Raw genomic sequence first — 22,160 nt, 5'->3', positions numbered from 1 at the left:
CTAGAAGAAATAAACTGTTGCTTACCTTCCAGAAAACAACGTAAGCGTGCAAGTTTCAGCCTTTGGGATGTTTAAACTATATATACGAGGCCTCTGGTTTTACTGGGAACTGGGGATACATGAATATGCAGGGGAACGTTCTGCTGTCATTTCATGAACTTGGGGCCAAATTTTGTCGATCTGTACAATTTTTGACAGTGAAAAGTCACTGGTTTAGGAAAGATCTCTACTCCCATAACTGTGCTACTGAAAAAGGCTTGAGTCTTCAAGAATGCTGCAGCCAACAAACTCCACAGGAAACTGTGCTCTCTGAACTCCACAAAGGGCTGTGCCCATGCTTAGTACCTCCTGAGCATCTTCTGTCCCCAGTTGGTGCACACATGCAGAAGCTAGATGCTTGGTGTATTCTCATGTGCTTAGAAAGCCTAACTCTAAAGAAGCATGGCTGTCATGCCCCAGTTTGGTTGGAAGTGGTGATAATCCATAATTTTGTGTAGAAGGAAGGGAAAACCTGAACACACAGTTGGGAAAGATGTGCGGGTAGGCTGTGAAACACAGAGGTTACATGTTGGAAACAGAGGACACCAAAATAGCAGATTGAACTCTTTATGACTCCACTGCTAGTTTTGCTGAAAGGCACAGTTTTTGCCTTACTTTGGATTCTTCAGGTATTATAATAAAGCATACTTTAAAATGTCTTTCTCAAAACTGAGATTTAAAGCTATACAAATTCTACCCATAAGTGAAATGAAAAAACATGCAAGTCTCCCACTAATAATTTCCATCCCTCCATTTATTTATTATCTCATTTGTAATGCAATCTGAAAGTCAGCTTCACATGGTGATCTCATCTCAGGCCCCCTAACTGTGCAATCTGAAGTAAACCAACTTCCTATTTGTTTCTCTCTGGAGATCCTCAAATAATGTTCCTCAAGAGTTCTACACTTATCCTTACAAATTTTTCTGCTGGGTCAAAGGCAAGAATGTGGCTATGTAAGTTACATATTTGCCACAGTTTTTCTTCAACCTCTTTTTTGCACTGATCGAGTTGTAGCTTGAAATTAACTTTGTAAGTAAGCTAAATAGAATAGGAGATTAATTAATTTCTGAATAAGTCTGTTTACAGCCAGGTTAATGATTTCAAATTAACTCTTAAAAGTAACCTTCACTCACCTCAAAGGTTAAAAAACTATTTGTTTTATGACAAGCCACGTAAATACTTCTAAGCAATTCTGTCTTGATACATAGAACATTAATCATATTTTCCTTTCCCCTTATTCTTTGGAGAAATGTTATGTGATGAGGGTTCAATAAAAATGATTCCTCAAATATTCCCACTCCATCCTTTGCCACATACAACAACTCTCATAGTCTCACAGTGTAATTCTTCTTTGTCAGTTCTGGCAGGATTGTAGAGTGAGATCTTGAATATCCTTTCAAAAGCACAAAACATAAGCTAATCAAATATTTTAAAATCACCATGAGGTAAGCTGTAAAGATGCAAAGTGTCAGCAACCTTTGTTAGGGTTCATACACACACTTACCTCATGGTAAATGAGAACAAATATGTGGTAAGGCTCCTGAAGCTCCCAGAGCAGAGTAGATCAGGTACCTCGGGTCTGGTGCCAGCTTCTCTAGGATTTGGGTCTAGAGGGAATGTTCTTTTATTTTTAGCTCCCCTATTTCAAATGACCCTCAAACCCGGCCTGGGATGATTTGTTCTGAATTTTCACAATTTCATGCTCAGTATAAGCTGTGTAGTCTTTTCCCTGTTGAACAACAGTGTGGGAAAGGTGGCTGAGGAATTTTTGCTGCAAGAGTTGTAGTAGGGATGCATTTGTTTTGGCAGTGCCTCCAAAAACCTCCTATATTAAGATGTCTTTTAAAAGAACTGCTGAGTGTACTTGGAAAATGGGTTGTTCCTTGCAGTGGTGGGATCTCTGGGGCAGAAGCTGGCAGCTCTTCAGGGATGCTGTACCAGACCAATTTTTTCTTTCTCATCTTGACAATGTAAATGTATGGGACAAAATTCAGCAAAAGTGGGAGAAGGGAGGTAGTCCTTGCTGAGAGTACGGGTACCACAACCACTTTACAGACAGGACCCTTTTTCCATGCTACCAGTTGAGAGATGCTGATTCCACAAATGGCATTTCTCAAAACACTCCATTTCTCAGCTCCCAGCTCTGTGCTCACCCTCTGCTGGGCCTTCTAAAATCTGTCCACATAGCACATGTAGCACACATGCTCTCATCTGCTGGCCTTTCCTCCGGGACAGTATGAAAGAAGCCTGCTTGAGTTCAAGAAGTGTTTGGACAATACTCTCAGGCACATGGTGTGATTCTTGGGGTGTCCTGTGCAGGACCAGGAGTTGGACTCAATGATCCTGATGAGTCCCTTCCAACTCCGCATATTCTATGATTCTATGAAGCCTTTCACAGAACGATTTCACTTATGCTGCTACTTCCCACATAATTTCTGACATCTGGAGAACTCAGTTTTTAGAGCTCACTGGCCTCATTTTTCTTAAGGATTACACTTGCTCCTTCCAGGTGGTGCTCTGGTCATCTCCAAGCCCTCTTAGACAGCTCATGAGAAACAAGGAACTTAATAAACTTGGCCCAACCCATCTTTCCTATCCTCATCTCATCAGAGGAGAATTCTGGTGCAGTAGAAATCGTAGAGACGCTATCTCATTCCTAACACATATATGTGCCTTGAACACATTACACCACATTCCCTATCATTTAATGCTGATTTTTTTTTAGTTTCTAAATTTTACTGGTGCACATTTTTTATGTTCTCTCTTCTGGTTTTGGTTGTTTGGGTTTTTTCACTGACAAGATGTGGAAACAGTAAAAGCCAAGTCCTGATACATGAAAAGGTGCTCTGGTTGTCAGCATTGGGACGAAGAAATCTAGCATTTTGCTTTGGCCTAATCTAAAGGCCACAGGGTGTTCCGTTGGAAAAATGAAGTTGGAAGGGACCTGATGTTTCAGTTTTTTGTGTATTGAACATCCAGCTAAGGGAGGACAACATTCCTGTTCCCTAGAGAGCAGTTAAAACAGATGCTGGAAGTCCCTGAAGGAGAGTTGCTCTCTGAACCCTGCAGATCGTGACCAGCCGAGAAACAAAGAACTGAGGGAGATTTATCGTGACCAAGAAAACAATTTCTGAAGACAAGGACCTGCCCAGTTACCCTTGGGGTATGTCGTTTGGCAGTGCCACAGCAGCAGCTGCTGCTGTACTGCAGTGCAGCCTTTATGTGGCAGCAGAGCCTAGCTCTGCTTCAGGCCACCAAAACAGGCAGCCACAGGCAAGGGGCCAAACTCGAGCGGGACTACTTCAGGCCAACACTGTGGAGGGGTTACAGGTCACTATTTTAAGCACCAAATCAGTTAAGACCATTCTTCTAACAGCAAGACAGCCTATACAATGATGTTTTAAATAATGGTGGCAGAAGCTTCAGGTCCTTCTATGAGAGATTCAATATTAGCAGGAGCAGAATGTAGTCAGTGCTAACCAGGGAGCAAACAGGTCCCTAGTGACCGTATGGAGGGCATGAAAGGACAAGATCCTCCAAAAATCTCAGTCTTCAACTGAGTTAGCTCATTTAGATGGCATGGCAAGGGTGTGAAAGCTAAGCCGTTCAGATTAGCCACTGCCTACTCCATCACATAATTCCTATCTCCTTATCTCAACACACCATACCAAATTCATGGCCTTGCAGCTTCCAGATGTATTTGAGAAACCTAGTTTCTAAATGTTACTAAGGAAACAAAGCTGTTTGTCCAACTGCAGCTAAATCTACATGACCATTACTAACTCATACTCCAGTCTGTGCCTGATTTTGCAGTCCCATTGCTCGAGCCAGATCAAGCCCGATGCTGACATTCCACATGCAGAGCCAGAAGTGCAGTGCAAGCCTGCTTTCCTCTGAGTTTTGTTGCCTGAAAATCCACTGGCCAGGAAAGCTTCTTGGCCAAAGTTACTGATCCAGCCTATAGCAACATTTGGCTTCATCATCATCTTGAGCTCCCAGACAATGTTATAGTACAAGCACAGGATAAGGAATGGCAGCTGCTAAGAGAAAAACATTGCCATGATCTACACTTGGAAAACATTTCCAAATGCTGTTTCAAAGTGAGTAAATACTAAGTGATCTTTTTAAATTCAGTAGTAAACAAATTAAAAAATGTTTTTGGATTAAAATCAGCTAAACTATTTGCCACATTTGTATAAAGTAAATAATATAGCTTAACCCTGCACTGATTCAGTTACTACACTTATAGCATTATCTATTTCTTTAGGCATAAAAAAAATTATCAAAGCCGACTTTTTGAAACATAATGATTTCAGGATCCCTTCTTGTATGAAAAAAAGCAGTCAAGGAATTTTAAACCTTTTCGGTTTTAAAGAATTAGACTAAATTTCCAATGTAGGTTGAATTCTAAAATCAAATTGTCTTGAAATGCAAAATGTACCAGGAACATTTAGGAGAAAAAATAGCTTCTATAAACTCAAGATTTAATTTTATTTAGAATATAAAAATCATAGAAACCAGGTTTTCACAATTACAGTGCTAAAAATTCTATTACATTAATGAAATAATAATAATAATAATAATAATAACAATAATAAAGACTGAAGTAAGAAAATAGGTAGGGATTTAAAATGTCACAGTCTGACATTTTCCATAATAAAAGACCAAAAGTTGAAGGTGGTATTAGTGGCAGCAATAATTTTGAGTCTCCAAAGAGAGTTCATTAAACAATCTTCGCTGACATCTAAATCTATGTAAAAAGCAAAGGCATGGAAGGAGAACTGAATGACTTTCAGAATCTTAGACTTCCAATTAGGAAAACCTTACCAAGAAGAGACAGAAAAGTACTTTGATCAGAGTAGGAATGGAGGATCTGTTTGCAGATGTTAATTGAAATAAATTGTGCAAAAACACCAAGGAAGGGAAATGTTTTCCTAGAAGTGAATTCTTTATTGGTTAAAGACTGTGCATTAATTTTCTTTTGGGCCTTTTCCAAGGAGATGAGCCAAATATGATAACAAACACTGAAACTGGGTAACAGCTAGGATCTAACAATCACAATGTGATCAGAGCAGAGATGGTGAAGTATTAAGCACAGCAAAACAACAAGCAAAACAAAGGTTTCTACCTGAAGCAAATCTGAATTTGAAAACAAGATAACAAGAATGAAATCTGACTTGCAAGTTTGCAACCTACAGTAATAGAGAGTATGAATTACAGACCAAGAAAGAAACAGGCTTCTGATCTCACAGGGGCAAAGTACAGAAGGGGAGAACACAGTTCAGGGTAGGAACATTGCACTGTATCTAAGTAAAGCTCCTCTGAAAGTAAATTTGAAAATGATCTGATACTTTTCAAAATTGAAATGTATGTTTACATTTACCTTCACTGACATTTGCTCCATACTGTTTTCTCTTAAGCAAGTGAAGATGCAGGAAGTGTTCAAATCAATTTGCTGAAGAGCTCAATGACTCACTGAAGAGTTATGCTATACAACAACCAATGAAGGAATTCAAAGCCTGCCACAAGTCCCCAAAATACTGTCAGGCTTTTCAGTTTTAACATCGAGGACATTTTCACAACAGCAAGAAAGATCTGCATTTGTAATATACTCCTGACTCTCCTAAAGTGAGACTGCTGCACTAATAACAACCCTTTACACTCAATTCATTACTTTTCCTCTCAGCAACAAAGTTTGTGTCTTTATTATATATATATATATACACATACATAGATACACATGTATATCTCTCTCTCATTACAACAACTCACCCTATCCCTAAGGCAGGACCTTATGCACCATTTCACTGAACAAATGCCTTCCTTTTAAGGCAGCAGGCAGCAACTGAAACCAAGGAGCAGAAACACCAACTCAGAGCACTCCTGGGGGCTCAGAAGAGGTACAGGGAAGCTGTGCATGATGTTTCCTTTTGCCTATCCCCAAACTGACTCAACATCTTAGTTTACAAATGTCACGCACAGCTTAAGCAGACAACTTTCAACACACAGTCAAATGCACATGTTTTTAACAGAATTGCTCTGGAGAGTCACAGCTTGGATGTTCGAGGACCATGTGCTGCACGCCCACAAATTAGACAAGTTCAGGAATAGTATTTTTTTACCTATTTAAAAACACTGGGTAAAAATCAGACCATTTTTAGTGTAATGTTGGAGAAGCTTCTAGGAGCTTATATATCAAGGAATTATCATGCAGATACCACAACCATTATTCAACAAAAAATTGGCAGCATCTACAGTATGAACCCAAGGTTTCTGAAGGGAGAGGGGAGTTTTAAAAATTTATCAGAATGGCCTGGACACACATGAACTTTCTCTGACACATTTATCATTTAATTTTCCTTTAAATGGGACTGGCAAGCTCTTTGACTAATGCAATGAACCAGAGATATGTTACAAAAGGTTTAATAAGGAGTTCACTATAATTTTCCAGTTGTGTCAGCACAATGAGTCTGACTGCATCCAGAAAGATGCATCTCTCAAACACAATCCAGACCTTCCACAGTCAGCTCCTTGGCACCCTCCATAGCCACCAGGTCCTGGCTTATGACTCTCAGCTCACAAGCGTCTCTCTGCCACAAAGGTGTGCTGCTGTCTATAGCTCTCTCATCCTGCAGTTACAAGAGAGGCAGTACCAGACGAACCAGTCCGTGGCCTCTGGCTGTCATCTGGGAAGGACGTTTACACTGCAGCAGTCCCTATAGCAGTTGAAACAACAGCTGAGCACACCTAGCCTTCATCCAGCTAAGGTGTAGTACATTCGGTTTATGCCTTCAAAGGTACGAGTAAAGAAGTTTCAGAGTTCACTTTTCCTTCACAGAATCACAGAATTGTTAAGGTTCGGAAAGATAAGATTATCGAGACCAACCATTAACCCAGTACCACCGAGTTCACCACCAAACCACATCCCCAGGTGCCACATCCACATGCCTTTTGAACACTTCCAGGGATGGTGGTTCCACCACTTCCCTGGGCAGCCTGTTTCAATAACTGACAACTTGACCATCCTTGCAGCGAAGAAATTTTTCCTAATATCGTATCTAAATCTCACCTGGTACAACTTGAGGCCATTTCCTCTTGCCCCATCTCTTGTTACTTGGGAGAAGAGACCAACACCCACCGCACAACAACCTCCTTTCAGGTAGTTTTAGAGAGTGATAAAGTCTCCCCTGAGCCTCCTTTTCTCCAGGTTAAATACCCTCAGTTCCCTCAGCCACTCCTCATAAGACCTGTGCTCCAGACCCTTCACCAGTTTCACTGCCCTTCTCTGGACACGTTCCAGTACCTCAACATCCTTCCTGTTGACGCTGTTAAAAACCAGTAATAAACCAATCACTTCCTGCATTTTGTGTTATATCTGGAGCAACATCATGAAGAGAGTTGGATCCCATTCATCTGGAAATAAGTTTTTACCCTTTTGTTGAGCTTTGAAATTAATTTATCTGCTTTTAATCAGTGATTCTATTTAGGTACAATGATGTTCCCAACTTGTTATACTTCAAATTAAATATTTTTCTTATGATATTCACTGAACTAGAATCAGTACAGTAAAATCCAGCTGTGCCACAGAACCACAAACTGGAGTAGGTCAGCAGGAACCTTTGGAGATCATCTGGTCCAACTTTCTGCTCTAAGGAGGGTTATCTACAGCAGATTGCTTGGGGTCACGTCCAACGGGGTTTTAAACACCTCCAAGAATGGAGGCACCACAACCTCTCTGGGCAACCTGTGCCAGTGTTTGACCACTCATTGAGTAAAAAAGTTTCTACTTGTGCTTACATGGAATTTTTCATATATCAGTTTGTGCCAGCTGTCTCTTGTCCTGCCACTGGATACCATATCCTTTAATTCCCCCATCAGGTACTTATACACGTGGACAAGATCACTCCCCAGGCTGTACAACCCCAGCTCTCTCAGCCTCTCCTCACATATCACAGGATCTATTTGTTAATCATCTTTGTGGTTTTTTGTTGGACTCAATCCAGTACATCCGCATCCCTCTTGTACTGGAGAGCCTAACACTGGATCCAGCACTCCAGGTGTGCCTCACCAGTGCTAAGCAGATGGGAAGGATCACCTCCCCATACCTGCTGGCAGCATTCCTCAAAGTGCAGCCCAGGAGGGCTTTGCCATAAGAACACCCTCCTAGCTCATGTCCACCAGAACTTCGCTGCTTTTCCAGCCAGTGGGCCCCAAGCTGTCTGAGTGCATGGGGTTATTCCTTCCCAGGCACTGGACTTTGCATTTCCCTTTGTCAACCTTCACTGTATTCCTGTTTGCCCACTCCTCCAGCCTGCCCAGATCCCTCTGAATGGCATTACACACTTGTGGTAAATCAACCACTCCTTCTAGTTTGGTATCATCTACCAATGTGGGAAGAGTGTGCTCTGTCTTAACAACAAGGTCACTGATGAAACTATTAAGAAGGTACCGGAGCCAACATTCACCCCCAGAGCACCCCACCAGAGACTGGTGTCCAACTGGACTTTGTGCCATTGCTCATAACTCTCAAAGCTCAACACTTCAGCCAATTTTCAGTCCACCTCACTGTCCACTTATCTAATCCATACATCACCAGTTTCTCAAGGAGGATTTTATGAGAGACACTGTTAAAAGCCTCACTAAAGTCAAGGCATACAACATCCACTGCTCTTCCCTCCACCTCCAAGGCAGTCCTCTCATTGTAGAAGGCTATTAGGTTGATTGAGTATGAGCTGACCAACCTAGTAACAGCACTTTATAAATCCATGCTGTCTACTCCCAGTAACCTCTTTGTCCTTCATATATTTAAAAACAGTTTCCAGGATAATTTGCTCCATCACCTTCTCAGAGATTGAGATGAGTCTGGCTGGCCTGTAGTTTCCCAGATGCTATTTCTTGCCTTTCTTGAAGACAGGAAGGAATCTTCCTTGCTCTCAGTCCTCAGGAACCTCCCCGATTGATACAACTTTTCAAGGAGCTGAGAGTGGACTCATAATGACATTGGTCAATGATGCATTCCACCATGTCCCATGGACTTCTGCTCATCTGATTTGATCAAATATTCCCTGTCCTGATTCTCCTTCACGGAGGGTAAGTTTTCATTGCTCAAGACTTTCTCACTGGTCCCAGATGCCTTGGATTCCTGAACTCATCAGTCTCATCAGTGCAGATCAAGGCAAAGAAGGCATTAAGTGTCTTAGCCTTTTTCATGCCCTTTGTGACCTGGTCCTCTGCCCTATTCAGGGGTGGGCCCATGTTTCCTCTTGTCTTCCTTTCATTACTAATGTGCCTGCAGAAGGCCTTCTTGCCTCCCTTCACATTTGTTGCCAGATTCAATTCCAGTTGTACTTTGGCTTTGCAACTCCATCCCTGCATGCTTGGACATTCCTCTGTATTTGCACAATGAATGTTTCCCATATTAGAGCTACATGAGTTCACAACAAAATTCTTTTTTAAAAAGAGGAAAGAAGAGAACCAGACATTTCAACTTTTCATTCCAATTCTGGGGTCTTCAGTTCTACTCACCCGACCTGTAGCGCTCATCCCGTGACCCTGAGGACCTGCGACGGTGATATCGAGAGGAAGAGGACGGAGTAACAGGAGTTCGACGTTCTTGTGGTAATGCCTGGTCCACTCCTGCAATAATAAAAGAAACCAAACAGCTCATTCTGATTGAATTTTTGAAGATTTATAGTGAGGGGGCGTTCAGCATACACTAGAAGCAGAAAATGAACATTCAGTGCCTAGAGCACGTCATGTCAAAACACACTACTTGCCTCTGGTCAGCTTTTCTGGTGTGGTTATTTTCCTGATTGTCTTTAAGGAACCATTTTTCCAGGATAATGGACAACATAAGAAGAGCACAGAAACAGTAAGCTTGGAGATATTTTTTTTCCCCCCAGACAGATGACTTTTCATTAAGCAGTATTTAGGAAATATTTTAATGAGCTAATAAAGGCAGACACCATTGCAAGGTATATTGAAACCTTCCTGCACATTGGTTTGTAAGAAAACTTAGCCAGTGTGTATCATCTAAAACCTCATCTGGTTGGATGATATCGGTTGGTGACAACACAATACTAACCTGTGGAAACTAGTTCCTGTGGAAATTATAGTAATACGTATAGGGATTTTTAGCTATCAAGGGCCAGAAAGTAAACAATAACTGCACCAAACCAGGTTGAAAATAGGAACATGTTCCAGCAAAATAACAGAAGTAACCTTGTAATACATATACCTGCAGCATCTCAGTACGCTGGGCCTAAATATCAGTATTTTTAGATTGAAACCTTTTATTCATCCCTTTCTCATAGTGAATTTGCTTTCTTTTTTAACAGAATTTTCTTGAAGGTTTCTTAAAATTACAGTAGTGGTATAACAACAGCATCACAGATAAACACTTCTAGAAACTGATGTTCCTAGGCAACTTCCAGAGAAGAGTGAAGGCAATTACTTACACAGGAAAATTCAAACAAACAATAGGAAAACAAAGTAAATCTGCATCTGTAATAGTGGCATAATATGGTACCCTGCTCTCTTCCAGAGAAGAAACTGAGGAGACAAACCCAGTAAACAAGCATTCAGGTTTGAGCTAACAAAGCACAGGGCCTTGGGCACTGTGATGCATAGGGGTAAAGAACAAGGAGTGCCTGAAAAAAAATTGATCCTTTCTTATGGGTTTTTTTGCCTTTAAGAAGCAGTTACACACTGTAACTGTAAGAACAGAAGTAAAATTGGTCTCTTGTGCTTAGGGTTCAAATGGATGACTAATAATTTGAAATTGGATTCAACAAAACAATGCATGTAAACATGTTCATATTTTTCAATTAAAACACAATGTAAAATCTCTTCACTACTATTTCTGAACTATTCAATGCCAGTTTATTGGAGAGGATAAGAGTTTACATTTGTGGAAACAATAATTTTTATGTAGAATACAGATCAAGCAAAAATGCTATGATGACTTCAATCAATCTCAGTTAGGTTTCAACAGGCTCTTTAAAAAGCATATTTTAAAAAAAAAAGTTGGCATTGTATGCTTAGTTCTTTGTGAAAACAAACTGCACTCAAAATCCAGCTTCTCTCTTAAATCTTTGCAATATCAGCAATGTCAAGTCTGCTTTGATTTTGTGGAAAAATGGTTGGTTGGCTAAAAAACATACTTGGAGTAAAATCTCATAGGCGCCTAAAAGACAGAATGAATCCATAAATTTTCTTCTACTCAGATTGTGATTAATAATTCACACTCTTAAATCAAATAACATGTCTTCATTTAACTCCTCTGTCTCCACATACAGTACTGTGTAATTTCTCTTGCCCTTGTATTCTTTAAGGCAGGTGAACCTGACTTCTGAATCACTGAAATAATGAAAAGAAATATTTTCTCCTCATTTTTATATTCAGAATTTTTCCTTTATTTGGTCACCCTGAAAATGAATAATACACAGTTAATAATAAAATTAATTTTGATTGAAATTTTTCCAAAAATTATCTTTCAGTCTGTATGAGGTGCTAAGCATCATTACTCATCTCAGTCCCTATTCACATTGTCAGGAATGAAATAATCTCTAGAAATCACACATATTTACAAAAATCTTTAAAAAAACACCTTAAAATTGCAGACCTAACGTTGCCACTGTGTGACAGAGGTTTTGTGAAAAAAAGCAGTGCCACGCTTCCCGTGGCAAATGATTTGTGTAGGGCAATGGCATGTGGAGAAAAACAAAGATAATTGAGGTGTTGCCACTGCTACAACACTGTGATGATACAGGAAAAGGGGATTAACTGCATCTTTCAAACAACAATAGGTTTTAGAAATTAAAGAAGAGAAATTAAAGAAAACTAAAGAAGAGAAAGTAAAGAAAACTAGAGAAGGAGAAATTAAATTCTCAGGAAAAGCATCAGTTTCAGAGGTGCACAGCTGCTGCACGAGGGAGATTTTTCAGGCAGACCTGAAAGCCACTGGATAAAATACATTCAAGCCTGTGGTTTCCTTTTCCTGGCCTAGTGGTTGTGAGACACCTCAAGTGTCTCAGTCTCTTCTTCTGCAGCTCCAGGAAATGCAAAAAGATCTTTTTCCAGGTGTGAAAAAGACAGTGCACATAAAGTGACATCAAATGCTTCCCCTGCTGCGGCAGAAGACAGCAGGACACCCAACTGGCCTGGCAGCACTGCCGCCCACAGCGCTCCCTGACACTGTCAAGGGCTCTTCCCTTCTCCAGCTCACCATGGACGTCATGCTGCTTCTTGTTCTTACTAAAGAAACACAAATCTCTCATCTAATCTTAAAACTGAGACACTTCAGCTAGTTTACTTTGCATTCATGTGTTTGTTCTTTTAAGTAAATCAGTTGTGACCCAATTGGTAATATGGATTTTCTTCATAGAGTCAGGAAAGAGAGAGCCCCAACATCCTGCACCAGTAGTCATTAAGGCCATAGAATATTAAAAGAGAATATGAAAATGTCTTCTGCATTTATGAGTTGTGGTGTTTATTTGATGGCTTTACTTCCCAGTTTCCCATATATACAAAAACAATGACTAAACCTCTACTTGTATGGAGCAGGACGTGAACTCGGCTCACTGATAGCACCAATTAACCATGAGGAAGTTAATGCTGCACTAAAATACTGAGGAGAAGCCCTGCATCAGCCACCTGTGGGAAGATCTCTTCATACTATGTTCCTTTAATATGCAAAACCAGAAAGCACTGCCTGACTTTGGAGAGACAGCAAGAAACTGGATGACAGTTCCCTGCTGAAGGGGCTGGAGTAGGAATTAGCTGGAATCACCTGGACTCACAGCTTGGCTTCCAGTGCACCCGCTCCCTCGCACAGCACCAGTGATGGTGTGAGACAAAGTGCACAATAGGAAAACCTACACACTGCCACTCCTGAGCGATGGGTGGGAGTAAAAGCCATGCAGAATAATGAGTACCATGAAATCAGTGAAGTGTTGCCATAAATAGCGAAGCGGTGTTAACAGCCGAATTGTTCACCTCCATGAAGGCTCCGGCGGTATAGTGCAGTAACAAGCATCTTTTTTTTTTCCCCCACTTTGACTTCTGAACATAACTAAACCCCAAAAATTGATGGCTTTCACAGGCAGCACAAGGGTCTATGAGTTAAGTGCTAATGCTTGTTCAAGTGCAGCTTCGCCCAGATGCATTTGTGAATCGGTGGAAGCGGTGGCATAATGGGTTTTGAGAATCTGTACTTGGATCAATTCCTAAATTTCAGGAAACAGTAGAGCAATGAATGGCTTTTCTAAAAGAAAGGATAGTGTCACACCAGCATCCTGAGTGCAGACACAATCGCAGTCACTGTCAAATTGGCATCATTCTTAATAATACCATGGTCTACTTAGCACTAGTGATTGACTTGTCACAAGCCACAAAGAATTTTAGCAAAATATATATGCCTGAAACACATGTTTTATATGAAAGGTTGAGAAATCAGCCTTTACGGTCATCACATTTCACATAAGCATCAACAGGTGCACTAGAGCAAACAGCCACATTCTTAATACAAGCTAATGCTGCTAATGCAGGATCCAGCTTGCAGATTAAGACACCTATATTTGGGTGTCTACAAGAAGGTGCTTAAACTAAGCTCCCATTATGAAAAACAGAGACCTAGACCAGGACTCAGAATTCTAAACAAAGGTGTCCAACTTATTTTCAAATGTTGTGGGCTATGACACTTGGCTTGACCAGAATGGCATATTATCCCCTTTAAGTCTTGTTTTACGTGTGCTTACTCTGTGCAGATGTCTCCTGTACTACAGGAAATCCTGAACACCTATCTTCAGGCAACTACATAAGCCCAGTGAAGCCTTGAGAGCTATGCAGGTGGTCAGTGTAGGTATCTGCTTTTGAATAAACTGAAAAGTCTCTGGGTTTCATCAGCTGAATTAACTGTGTCTCTTCACATAAGAATGGAAGCTTAAATACAAGGTTCATAGGCAGACAACTTAATGCAGATATATCAATCCACAAATCCTAATCTGAAAGCTGGGTCCTGTCTTGACTGTATTTAGCTGAAAATGCAAGAGCCTCAGTAAAGCTATTTAAGCAATACTACCGCAATCTGGATAGCTTTAACTGCATGGAAGGTACAGAACTGTCAGCTGGAATCAGGCTTCACCTCCTTTTTTTTTTTTTGCCTTCACCTCTTTGTTCTTCCCTTCTTTATTACTTCTTTTTTAGCTAAATTGCAGTGCTATGGGCTGATAGTGTGGCAATAGCTGCATTGCCCTCTCCAACAGAGGACAATTGTCTCCTTAATGACAGCTGACATGCTGCTTTGCTATATCTCTTATTCCTACGTCTGTTTGAAATTTTTGAATCTAAAAATATCTAAAAGCTGAAATGTCGCATTGACAAGAAATAGAAGGAAGGCATTCTTAGACACAGGTTACATTTATTGTTCTAAAACTAACTTACAGTGTGTGCCCCCCAGGAGAGAGAGCTGTAGGATAAACTCAACAACTCCAGGGCCAGTGGGAAGGAAGGTAAACAGTGCTTGCAGTGCAGTTTTAAGAAATGGTATTTACCTTCTCTTCACATTATTTCCTGAGCTTCTATGCAATGGTTGATGGCTCAGCTTTAAAAGCAAAGCCAGGTGGTGAACACATCGTGTATTTTGTAAACAGGTTAAATGTCACACCATCCCCACGGAACTTCTTGCATAGAATGGTATTTCACTCTTCCCATCAAATGTACAAGTAAGTAACGAATTTACTGGATAAGCCAAAGGAGATTTAAAATGCAATACTTCTAACCAAAGACATCCAGGAAAGTGGAGACACTTTCTGCTGGATAAATCTGGAAAAACTGGAATTTTTGATTAGATTTGTTTAATTTACAATTTTTCCTTCACAGATGAGCTTACTTCCGCACTTGGTCCTGATTTCAAACAAACCACAAACTTCAAATTGATCATCTTTCCTTATTACAATCTCAATTTTGCCTTCCAGCATTTCCTTGCAAGCTTTAGCTTACAGTTCAAGCTTAGTATGGATATCATGGGCTTCTTTTTTCTCTCCTTTATCTCAGTGACAGTGGACATCACATTACAGCTCCAATTCACATGTGATGTTTGATTTCCATTGTTCTTTAGACAGTCACAAAGCTTCAGTGTACCATCTGAAGATTCTTTCAGGAGAAGGCTACCTATTCACTCAGAAAACACATTCACCAATGGGCTGGTCAACTCATATTGCAGACAAATTTGGGCAGCATTGTGAATCCCAGCAATTTTTCATTTTGACAGTGGCACCCAGCTCTTCAAACACCTCCACAGGCTCTACCTCCACCGCCCCAGCTCTCAGTGAAGCACTTCCTTTCTACCCTCCATCACTCACCTCTGACTGAGCCATCTTTTCTGACCCATTTGTCAAGATTTTTAAACCAACACTTTCATGTTTCCCCCTATGCTCTTGTGTTCAGCAGATGGTGTCCATTACCATTCAACAGATATTTCACTGGAAATCTCCAAATTCTTTGAAAAACACCCCAACTCTGATGTGTACTAAAAATATCCTCTCAGACAAAAAATATCATGCTGAGTGCTGAAACCACTACCTGCATTACTAACTGATTTCATCATGTACTCATTTCTTCCCTTACAGCTATTTTTTTGGTCTTATTATTAGGGTGAAAAGTGAAGAAAGGTATTTTTTTTGCTCTGTGTTTGAACAAGGTTTAGTATTATGAGGTTATGGAGCAGGATAGAAAACAGAGATGCCCAAAAAATAAAGAACGATAAAATGGTAACTGAGCTCTCAGTCGAGTGGCAAAGCCAAAGCAGTAACCAGTTCTCAGATGCTTTCTGTGCCTTCCTATTTAACTAAACTAGGCTCTGCAAAGCATACACCAGTTCAATCCAAAACTCTTCTTTAAACCCAAAACTTACTAAGCATTTGTCTACATGCCATAGTTTCTCATCTGTGAAACATCTGTCACACTGTTTCCATGTGTTGTCCAATGCATACGCCTTTCAATGAGATGAGATACATGCTCTCAACACACATACATGCTCTGAAATGCCCCATCATGGTTATCCCTTGAAAAGATATTCAAGAATTAGTAAGGCAGATGTGATAGGAACACTTGTTAGCATTAATAAAATGAATACATGAGGGTATTTTTTCAGTTCCAGAATCAACCTTTGTTTAAACATTTCTTTGGAATCTAAATAATGTTGCAATCCAAATAATGTCTGTGGAAGAGAAAATGAAATTGTAATCACCAAGTTTACTTGGAGTGCCCAAAGGGTTAGCAGCAGAAATAGTTGAAAGCAAATGCATGCACGCAAACACATAGAAAAGTATGCAAATGTATGCACACATTACAGATATATTAATATATGTGTCATGCTAATGACAGAGGCTACGGAAATTGGTTCCTGTAATTCTACAGAAAATTGTTCCTTCATAAGGTAAAGGGATCTTCTGTGCAAATGTGTTATCTTCTCTGCACTGTGTATCTTGAAATGTCCCCAGGCTGGTGCTGTTGGGGCTCCAGCAGCAGGAGGTGCAGCGATCTGTCTCTAGGCCTGTGAAAGGAGCAGCAGGTGCCTTTTAAGCACTGCATCTCACAGATTTATCAGCCATAATAAATAAAGCACTGATGACTGGTCTACATGGTTACACTACAAATAGAGCTACATTGGTGGTACCAATGATGGGAAATTACAGAAAGCAATCTAGTGTAGACACAGCACTTCATTAAGAGAGAATGAACCACCCATGTCTAAGCTGTTAGAAGCAAAGTTTAATTGATAACAACATTGTCTCTGTTCTGTGAATGAATAATCAAATTTCCTGGCAAAAGACTGGAAGCAAATTGGGCGAAAACACAGTTTATGGGGAATGCAGGTAATTTAGTTATTTTTCTTCTAGGGAGGGTTTCTCCTAATAGCACGCATGCAGCTGTCCACGTTATCTTACCCAGAACTGACTGATCGAATCAAGATAATCTTCAGAAAGTTATTCTAAAATAAATGTCTGTTCAAGTGGTTATTCTTTCAGCTCTTGGCTGTCATGGTTCCTCTACAGAGATAGTAAGAGAAAGGTCACTGCACAAGAGGGAGTGGGATATATGTACAGATATAAAGGTCCGAATTCAGTATGTTTTTTAGATGTCAGACACACAGGCACACTAAGAAAAGAAAAACTACTCTGTGCACAGAGCAGCTCCTGATACAAACTAACATCCTGAGAAAGCATTTTGAGGAAACAAAGCTGTACTTTTGTCTCCCTGACTTAAAGCAGGTGGAGATTTAAAGGGAAAGAAAAAGGGGGCTCCCACTACCCCTTCTCCCATTAACACTGCCAAATGCAACACATCCGTTCCGGATTTCTGGATATTCGACAGCCCGGCTGGAACAGTACAAATGTCCTTTGCATATGTGCAGTCTGTGCAGCATCTGGATGTGTCAGGCCTACTGTGCAGGCACTGTGGAATCAGTCTGCAGATGTGCAGTGGATCCACCACATCCCTTGAGTGACACACACATCCCTTGTGTGTCACTCACTGCACGTTTGCTGTACAGCATATGTGACAATATGCTCTCTGGGATTGTCCTCTCAGCAACAGGGAGCTAAGAGTGAACTACATCACTGGAGGAATATCAATCACATGGTTGCCCAGCTTTACCTTTCATTAATCCCATTCCTAAATAGTAACAGTTCTCTCTTTCTAAAATGACAACACCTCAATAAGCATGACAAAAAGACCATTATATGTCTGTGTGTGTTCATATATGTCTATAGCCAACCCTTCTACTGCCTACATTTAGCACTTACATGGTTTCATATCATTAATACTGTTAATCCTGTAATTGCAATTTACACTTAATCATTCCCATTTTGCAAAAATCTTGTGCAGAGGAAATAAATCATGTCAGACTGAGGGAATCTGACTTAGAGCTCCCATATAAGAGGAGAAATACAAATACAGACAGAATCCCATATGGATCTCCTCCCTAATCTTATGACAAATTGGTATGACAATGAGTGGAGAAAGGTTTCTGAAATAGATAACGTTTTTACAGGTATGTCTTGTCCTCACAGAACTGCAAAGCTTATCTTCCCTCTAGAAATCTCTTACACCACATCTGGACTGCCTGTACGAGCGTGGGCAAGCACACAGGCAAGAGTGTGATGTCCTCCACATGCCTCACGGTTGGCAGCAGAAAATCTGGCATCTTGAGGGGTTATAAATCCTCTGTAGCCTTGCTACAAATGCAGGGAGTAAGAGCAGAATGCCTGCCACCAGCCACGGGTCCCCACAGAAGGCAGGATGGGTACCTGAGAAGGGCACGGTTATGCAGGTATGGCTGGGGTCATGTCTTGCCAGTCCACACTGCAGAGACCTAGCCCTGCACAATGTTCTTTCTCCAGTCTGCTCTACCAGCCTGATGTCTGTTCTTAAAATTCAGTCTGCTTCTGAAAGGTTTGGATGTGAGCAGAGCTCAGGTGAAGATCTCTTCTTGAAAACAGTACAGTGTTAGGGGTGCTTAAATTTTTACAGCTTCCTCCAGAATCTGGTGAGCTTGGACCTGTTCAGAGCCCTGTGAAAAGGCAGTGCCAAAATGGGAATTAAAAACACATGCCTGCCTGTGTTTCACCAGCTTGTTGTATGAAACCTCCTCCAAAGTATCCACAGTATGGAAGCTAGAGAAGTGCTAATATGCTCAAATGTTACTAAGTAGAGCTATTCCTTCTCCCTTCCCATCATTTCACTTCTAGGCAGACAAAAGCCAGCAACGGCCTCCCAGATGTTGTCCTTTGGTTGTCCTGCCTTGCAACTGGCAGCCCCATGTTTATCATACTGGCGTAGGCGTCTACCAGAGGCTTCCAGATGAGGCACAGTTATATACAGATACGGACTGGAAAAGATACATTTATCGTGCTCACCAAAACGAAAATAAAAGAGAGGCCGGTTTCCTGCTGTGCTGGCTGCTCTCTCTCTAGCGGCCGCTTCCCGGATGTCACAGACACCAATGTTGGCAGTGCGGAGCATTCTTCTGGCAGCTCCTTCACTGTGTTGCAGTCTACACCGTACCGCGGCAGCTCCATTCGCTGCTGTAACAAGTCGAAAAAAACTAATTAATTCACGTTTAGTTTTTTTACATTTGTTACAGCAACGAGTGGAGCTGCTGCCCCCATGCAGTAGAGCACACACGCACACGCACGCACAGACACCACAGGACACTCACGGAGCCAACGCGGGTCAGTGTTCCACTCTGCCAACATGGGCGTTAGGAATGCTAGTAAAGGTGCAGGATGTCCCAACAGAGGGGAACTGCCTTTGGATTTCCTTTAGTTTGTTGAATACTGTCAAAGAATGCAAATCCCTGCCCTTTCCCAAAGCCTCCAATCCCAGTAAAAGAGTTATGTCTGTTTCCATACTGTTTTAAAATGTCTCTAAAACCTCTGTTTCCTCCTAATAGCAAGATCCAAGTCTATCAAAGCTTATAAATTCTTGCATTCCCCATCAAAAAAGGTTACAAAAGAAAAGAAAAAAAAAGATTAGTTGGTCACATATGTGATTGTTGAGATACTAACAGAGGCTTACAAAAGGCAGCATCTGTTTTGTTATCCTATTTCTTCTTGGAAAGGATTCATCTCCCCCTTCCTAGTGAGCAGGCACCTCCAGCCGTTCAGATGAGTAAAGTCTTAGAAGAAGAATATAAAATTGAACTTTTTCAAGTTTTGTCCAAAAGGTAACTACAACAAAACAAACAAAAAAGTACAAAGACAGCAAAGACCCAAGCACAAATAATATCTGTTTCCGCAGAAAAATACTTTAATATGGCAGAAGCACTGTCTTCCACTATAATAAAATAATTCACTTAGCCATTAGCTAAACAATTGAGCTTAATGTATTTACAAGAAAACAGTGGAGAATATTTCAATACTTTTCCTCTTGTTCCTATTATAATCTTCCTTCACTTATCCATATCCAACATTCCTAGTGCGCGATTTTCTGCTAAGTGGTTGAGCAGAAAATGTTCACTCCATTTCATCCCATCTTTAAAACAGCCCTAAATCAGCTATATCCTCAATCCAAAATTATTGAATGTATTCCACTATAGACCTGGCTTACAGAGATCCCTCTGCTTCTCCTTACACCAAAAAACTTTAATATCACAATAGAGACCTTGAAAAGGTAAATCCCTAAAGATTCTCCATGTTCTCTCTTTCATCATTACATGCATGATGAATCCCCAGCAGTTTCAGCCAGGATACAGTTTGACCAGAAGACTATGAGCTTTCTGGAGAAACAGCTCTACTTGCTTATGTGAAGAAACAAAAGTCACAGCTAACCAAATGAACAAATAGTGGTACCAAGTACTGCTGCATTGAAGATTATTGTGAAGCAACAGTCTTTCCACAACTCAGTAAACCTAAGTAGGTCTCATGAGAACAAACTGTGAAGATTATTGTATGTCTGATAGTCTGGTCACATCACTAAATATCCAAAAATTTAATAAACTGCACCTCTGGTATTGTAATTCTGTTGATTTGATTTGTTTCATTCTCTAATGGCTCCCAGTGCGTAAGGAAATGTCACAGACCCTCTCAAAACAGGCTGTATCACTTCAGAAAACAGAGGTGTCTGTAACACTGCTGTCTTTTGTGGAGTTCCCAACATTGGAGCAGACCAAGTGAAATCCAAAGGCACAAAACCAGCATTCTGCTACGGAGCTAGACAAAAATATAAACCTGAACAAGTGAACAAGGCAGTGCCTTCACACATGAGCAGTTTAAATAAAAACCCATCAATGCCACCATAAAGGAAAGATTTTGTAAAATGAGGAGGAAACTAGTTCTGAGGCCTGCAAAAAAAAAAGGGCTCAGAGGACAGCCAAGCCCAAGTGGAGCCTCTGCAAGGTCAGTGAGATTCCAGGAGACGATGGGCACACTCCTCTGAGGCCAAGACAGAACACAGGTCTCCACCAATACTTCCAACTACATAGTGAACTTCATGATCCAGTGCCTCAGAAGAGTGAAAGAACTCTGAAAGTTCTTGTACATATATATGAAATAAATTCAATAAAGCAATAAATTATTAAATATAGTTTGAAAATATTTTTACACCTTTTGGGCAAGTATTGAGACCAGGTATGTATGAAACCTGCTCACACGCCAGAGGTCAAGTTGGACTCTAGGGATGTTGTTGGTCTCTCTAGTGTCTTCAAAAGTGAGACTGGGATAGAAAACCCATAAATGGACGAAAGTACAAAGATCCATGGTTTTCTTCCACTCTTGTGTATATCTCTGTTCAGAAAACTTTACTTGGTTGAGATGTTAATGAGTTAGGACATCACGTTTTCCTCTGTATTCTTGCATTCCTTCCAACAAACAATGCCTCTCTAACAAGCCCAGGCTGAACTAGTTTTCCAGACGTGACTGCCAAACCCACACCAACGTATGTAAAATATGTACACACACATCAAAGCAGACATATATATAAAAATACACATAAAATGGATGGAATAAACTTATTCTGCATAATAATAGCTTTGTTCCTGCCACATATATTTCTTCAGAGATGCAGATTTTTACAGTGGCAACTATCAGTACACTTGACATCTTCATATATCGCAAGCAAAGATATACATACCAGGAGGCTGTGGCAGGTAGGCCCCAATTAATTTTGATCTCTTCTTTTCATATCCTTTCTGTGTGATGTCACCTGTCAAGAAAAGAAAAGGAAAATCAATACAATGTGGATAAAGACAGTGTCTAGCTGCTTAATGGCAGCACCATCAGCTTAGCCACAACTGCACTGTTTTTCTGTCGTGACAATTATAATGAACAAATGAGAAGCACAGTATGATCACTCCACCCCGAAAAAACTCAATTTACGCCGGAGCCATTCTGACAAGTAAATACCCAGCCTTGACTTATTCCAGCACCAAAGTCCAGCAGCACAGAGTTTTAAAACCATTTTGATGTGCTGTCACACAAGTTTTGAAAAGTTACAATGACCTTCATTAGGTTAATAAACAATGGATTATATAGAATGTGTGGGCCTGTAGTGGCTGGTAAAACACATCACTGATTAGCATTTTCTATCATTAATGGGATTTTTCTAATCAAGCATGTGA

The 22,160-nt window shown here is 40.6% G+C and overlaps 1 protein-coding gene across 5 annotated transcripts in view; it reads right to left on the bottom strand.

Moving 5' to 3' along the window:
- Positions 1–22,160, bottom strand: part of DIP2C (disco interacting protein 2 homolog C) — a 310,777-nt gene that overhangs the window by 121,723 nt on the left and 166,894 nt on the right. For 2 of the 5 annotated variants that reach the window (XM_027648510.1, XM_027648512.1), the window contains exons 2-4: positions 21,674–21,745; positions 18,961–19,128; positions 9,566–9,676 (exon numbers count right to left, since the gene is read on the bottom strand). In XM_027648510.1, the coding sequence (XP_027504311.1) occupies positions 9,566–9,676; positions 18,961–19,128; positions 21,674–21,745 (351 nt within the window). The remainder of the gene's footprint in view (positions 1–9,565; positions 9,677–18,960; positions 19,129–21,673; positions 21,746–22,160) is intronic. The other 3 variants (XM_027648513.1, XM_027648514.1, XM_027648511.1) reach the window with 2 other exon arrangements.

The sequence above is a fragment of the Corapipo altera genome, unplaced genomic scaffold, assembly GCF_003945725.1.
Source record: "Corapipo altera isolate COAL_440 unplaced genomic scaffold, ASM394572v1 47, whole genome shotgun sequence".
Lineage (NCBI taxonomy): Eukaryota > Metazoa > Chordata > Aves > Passeriformes > Pipridae > Corapipo > Corapipo altera.
Note: the sequence above shows the minus strand (reverse complement) of the source record. Positions and strands in the feature narration are given on the sequence as shown.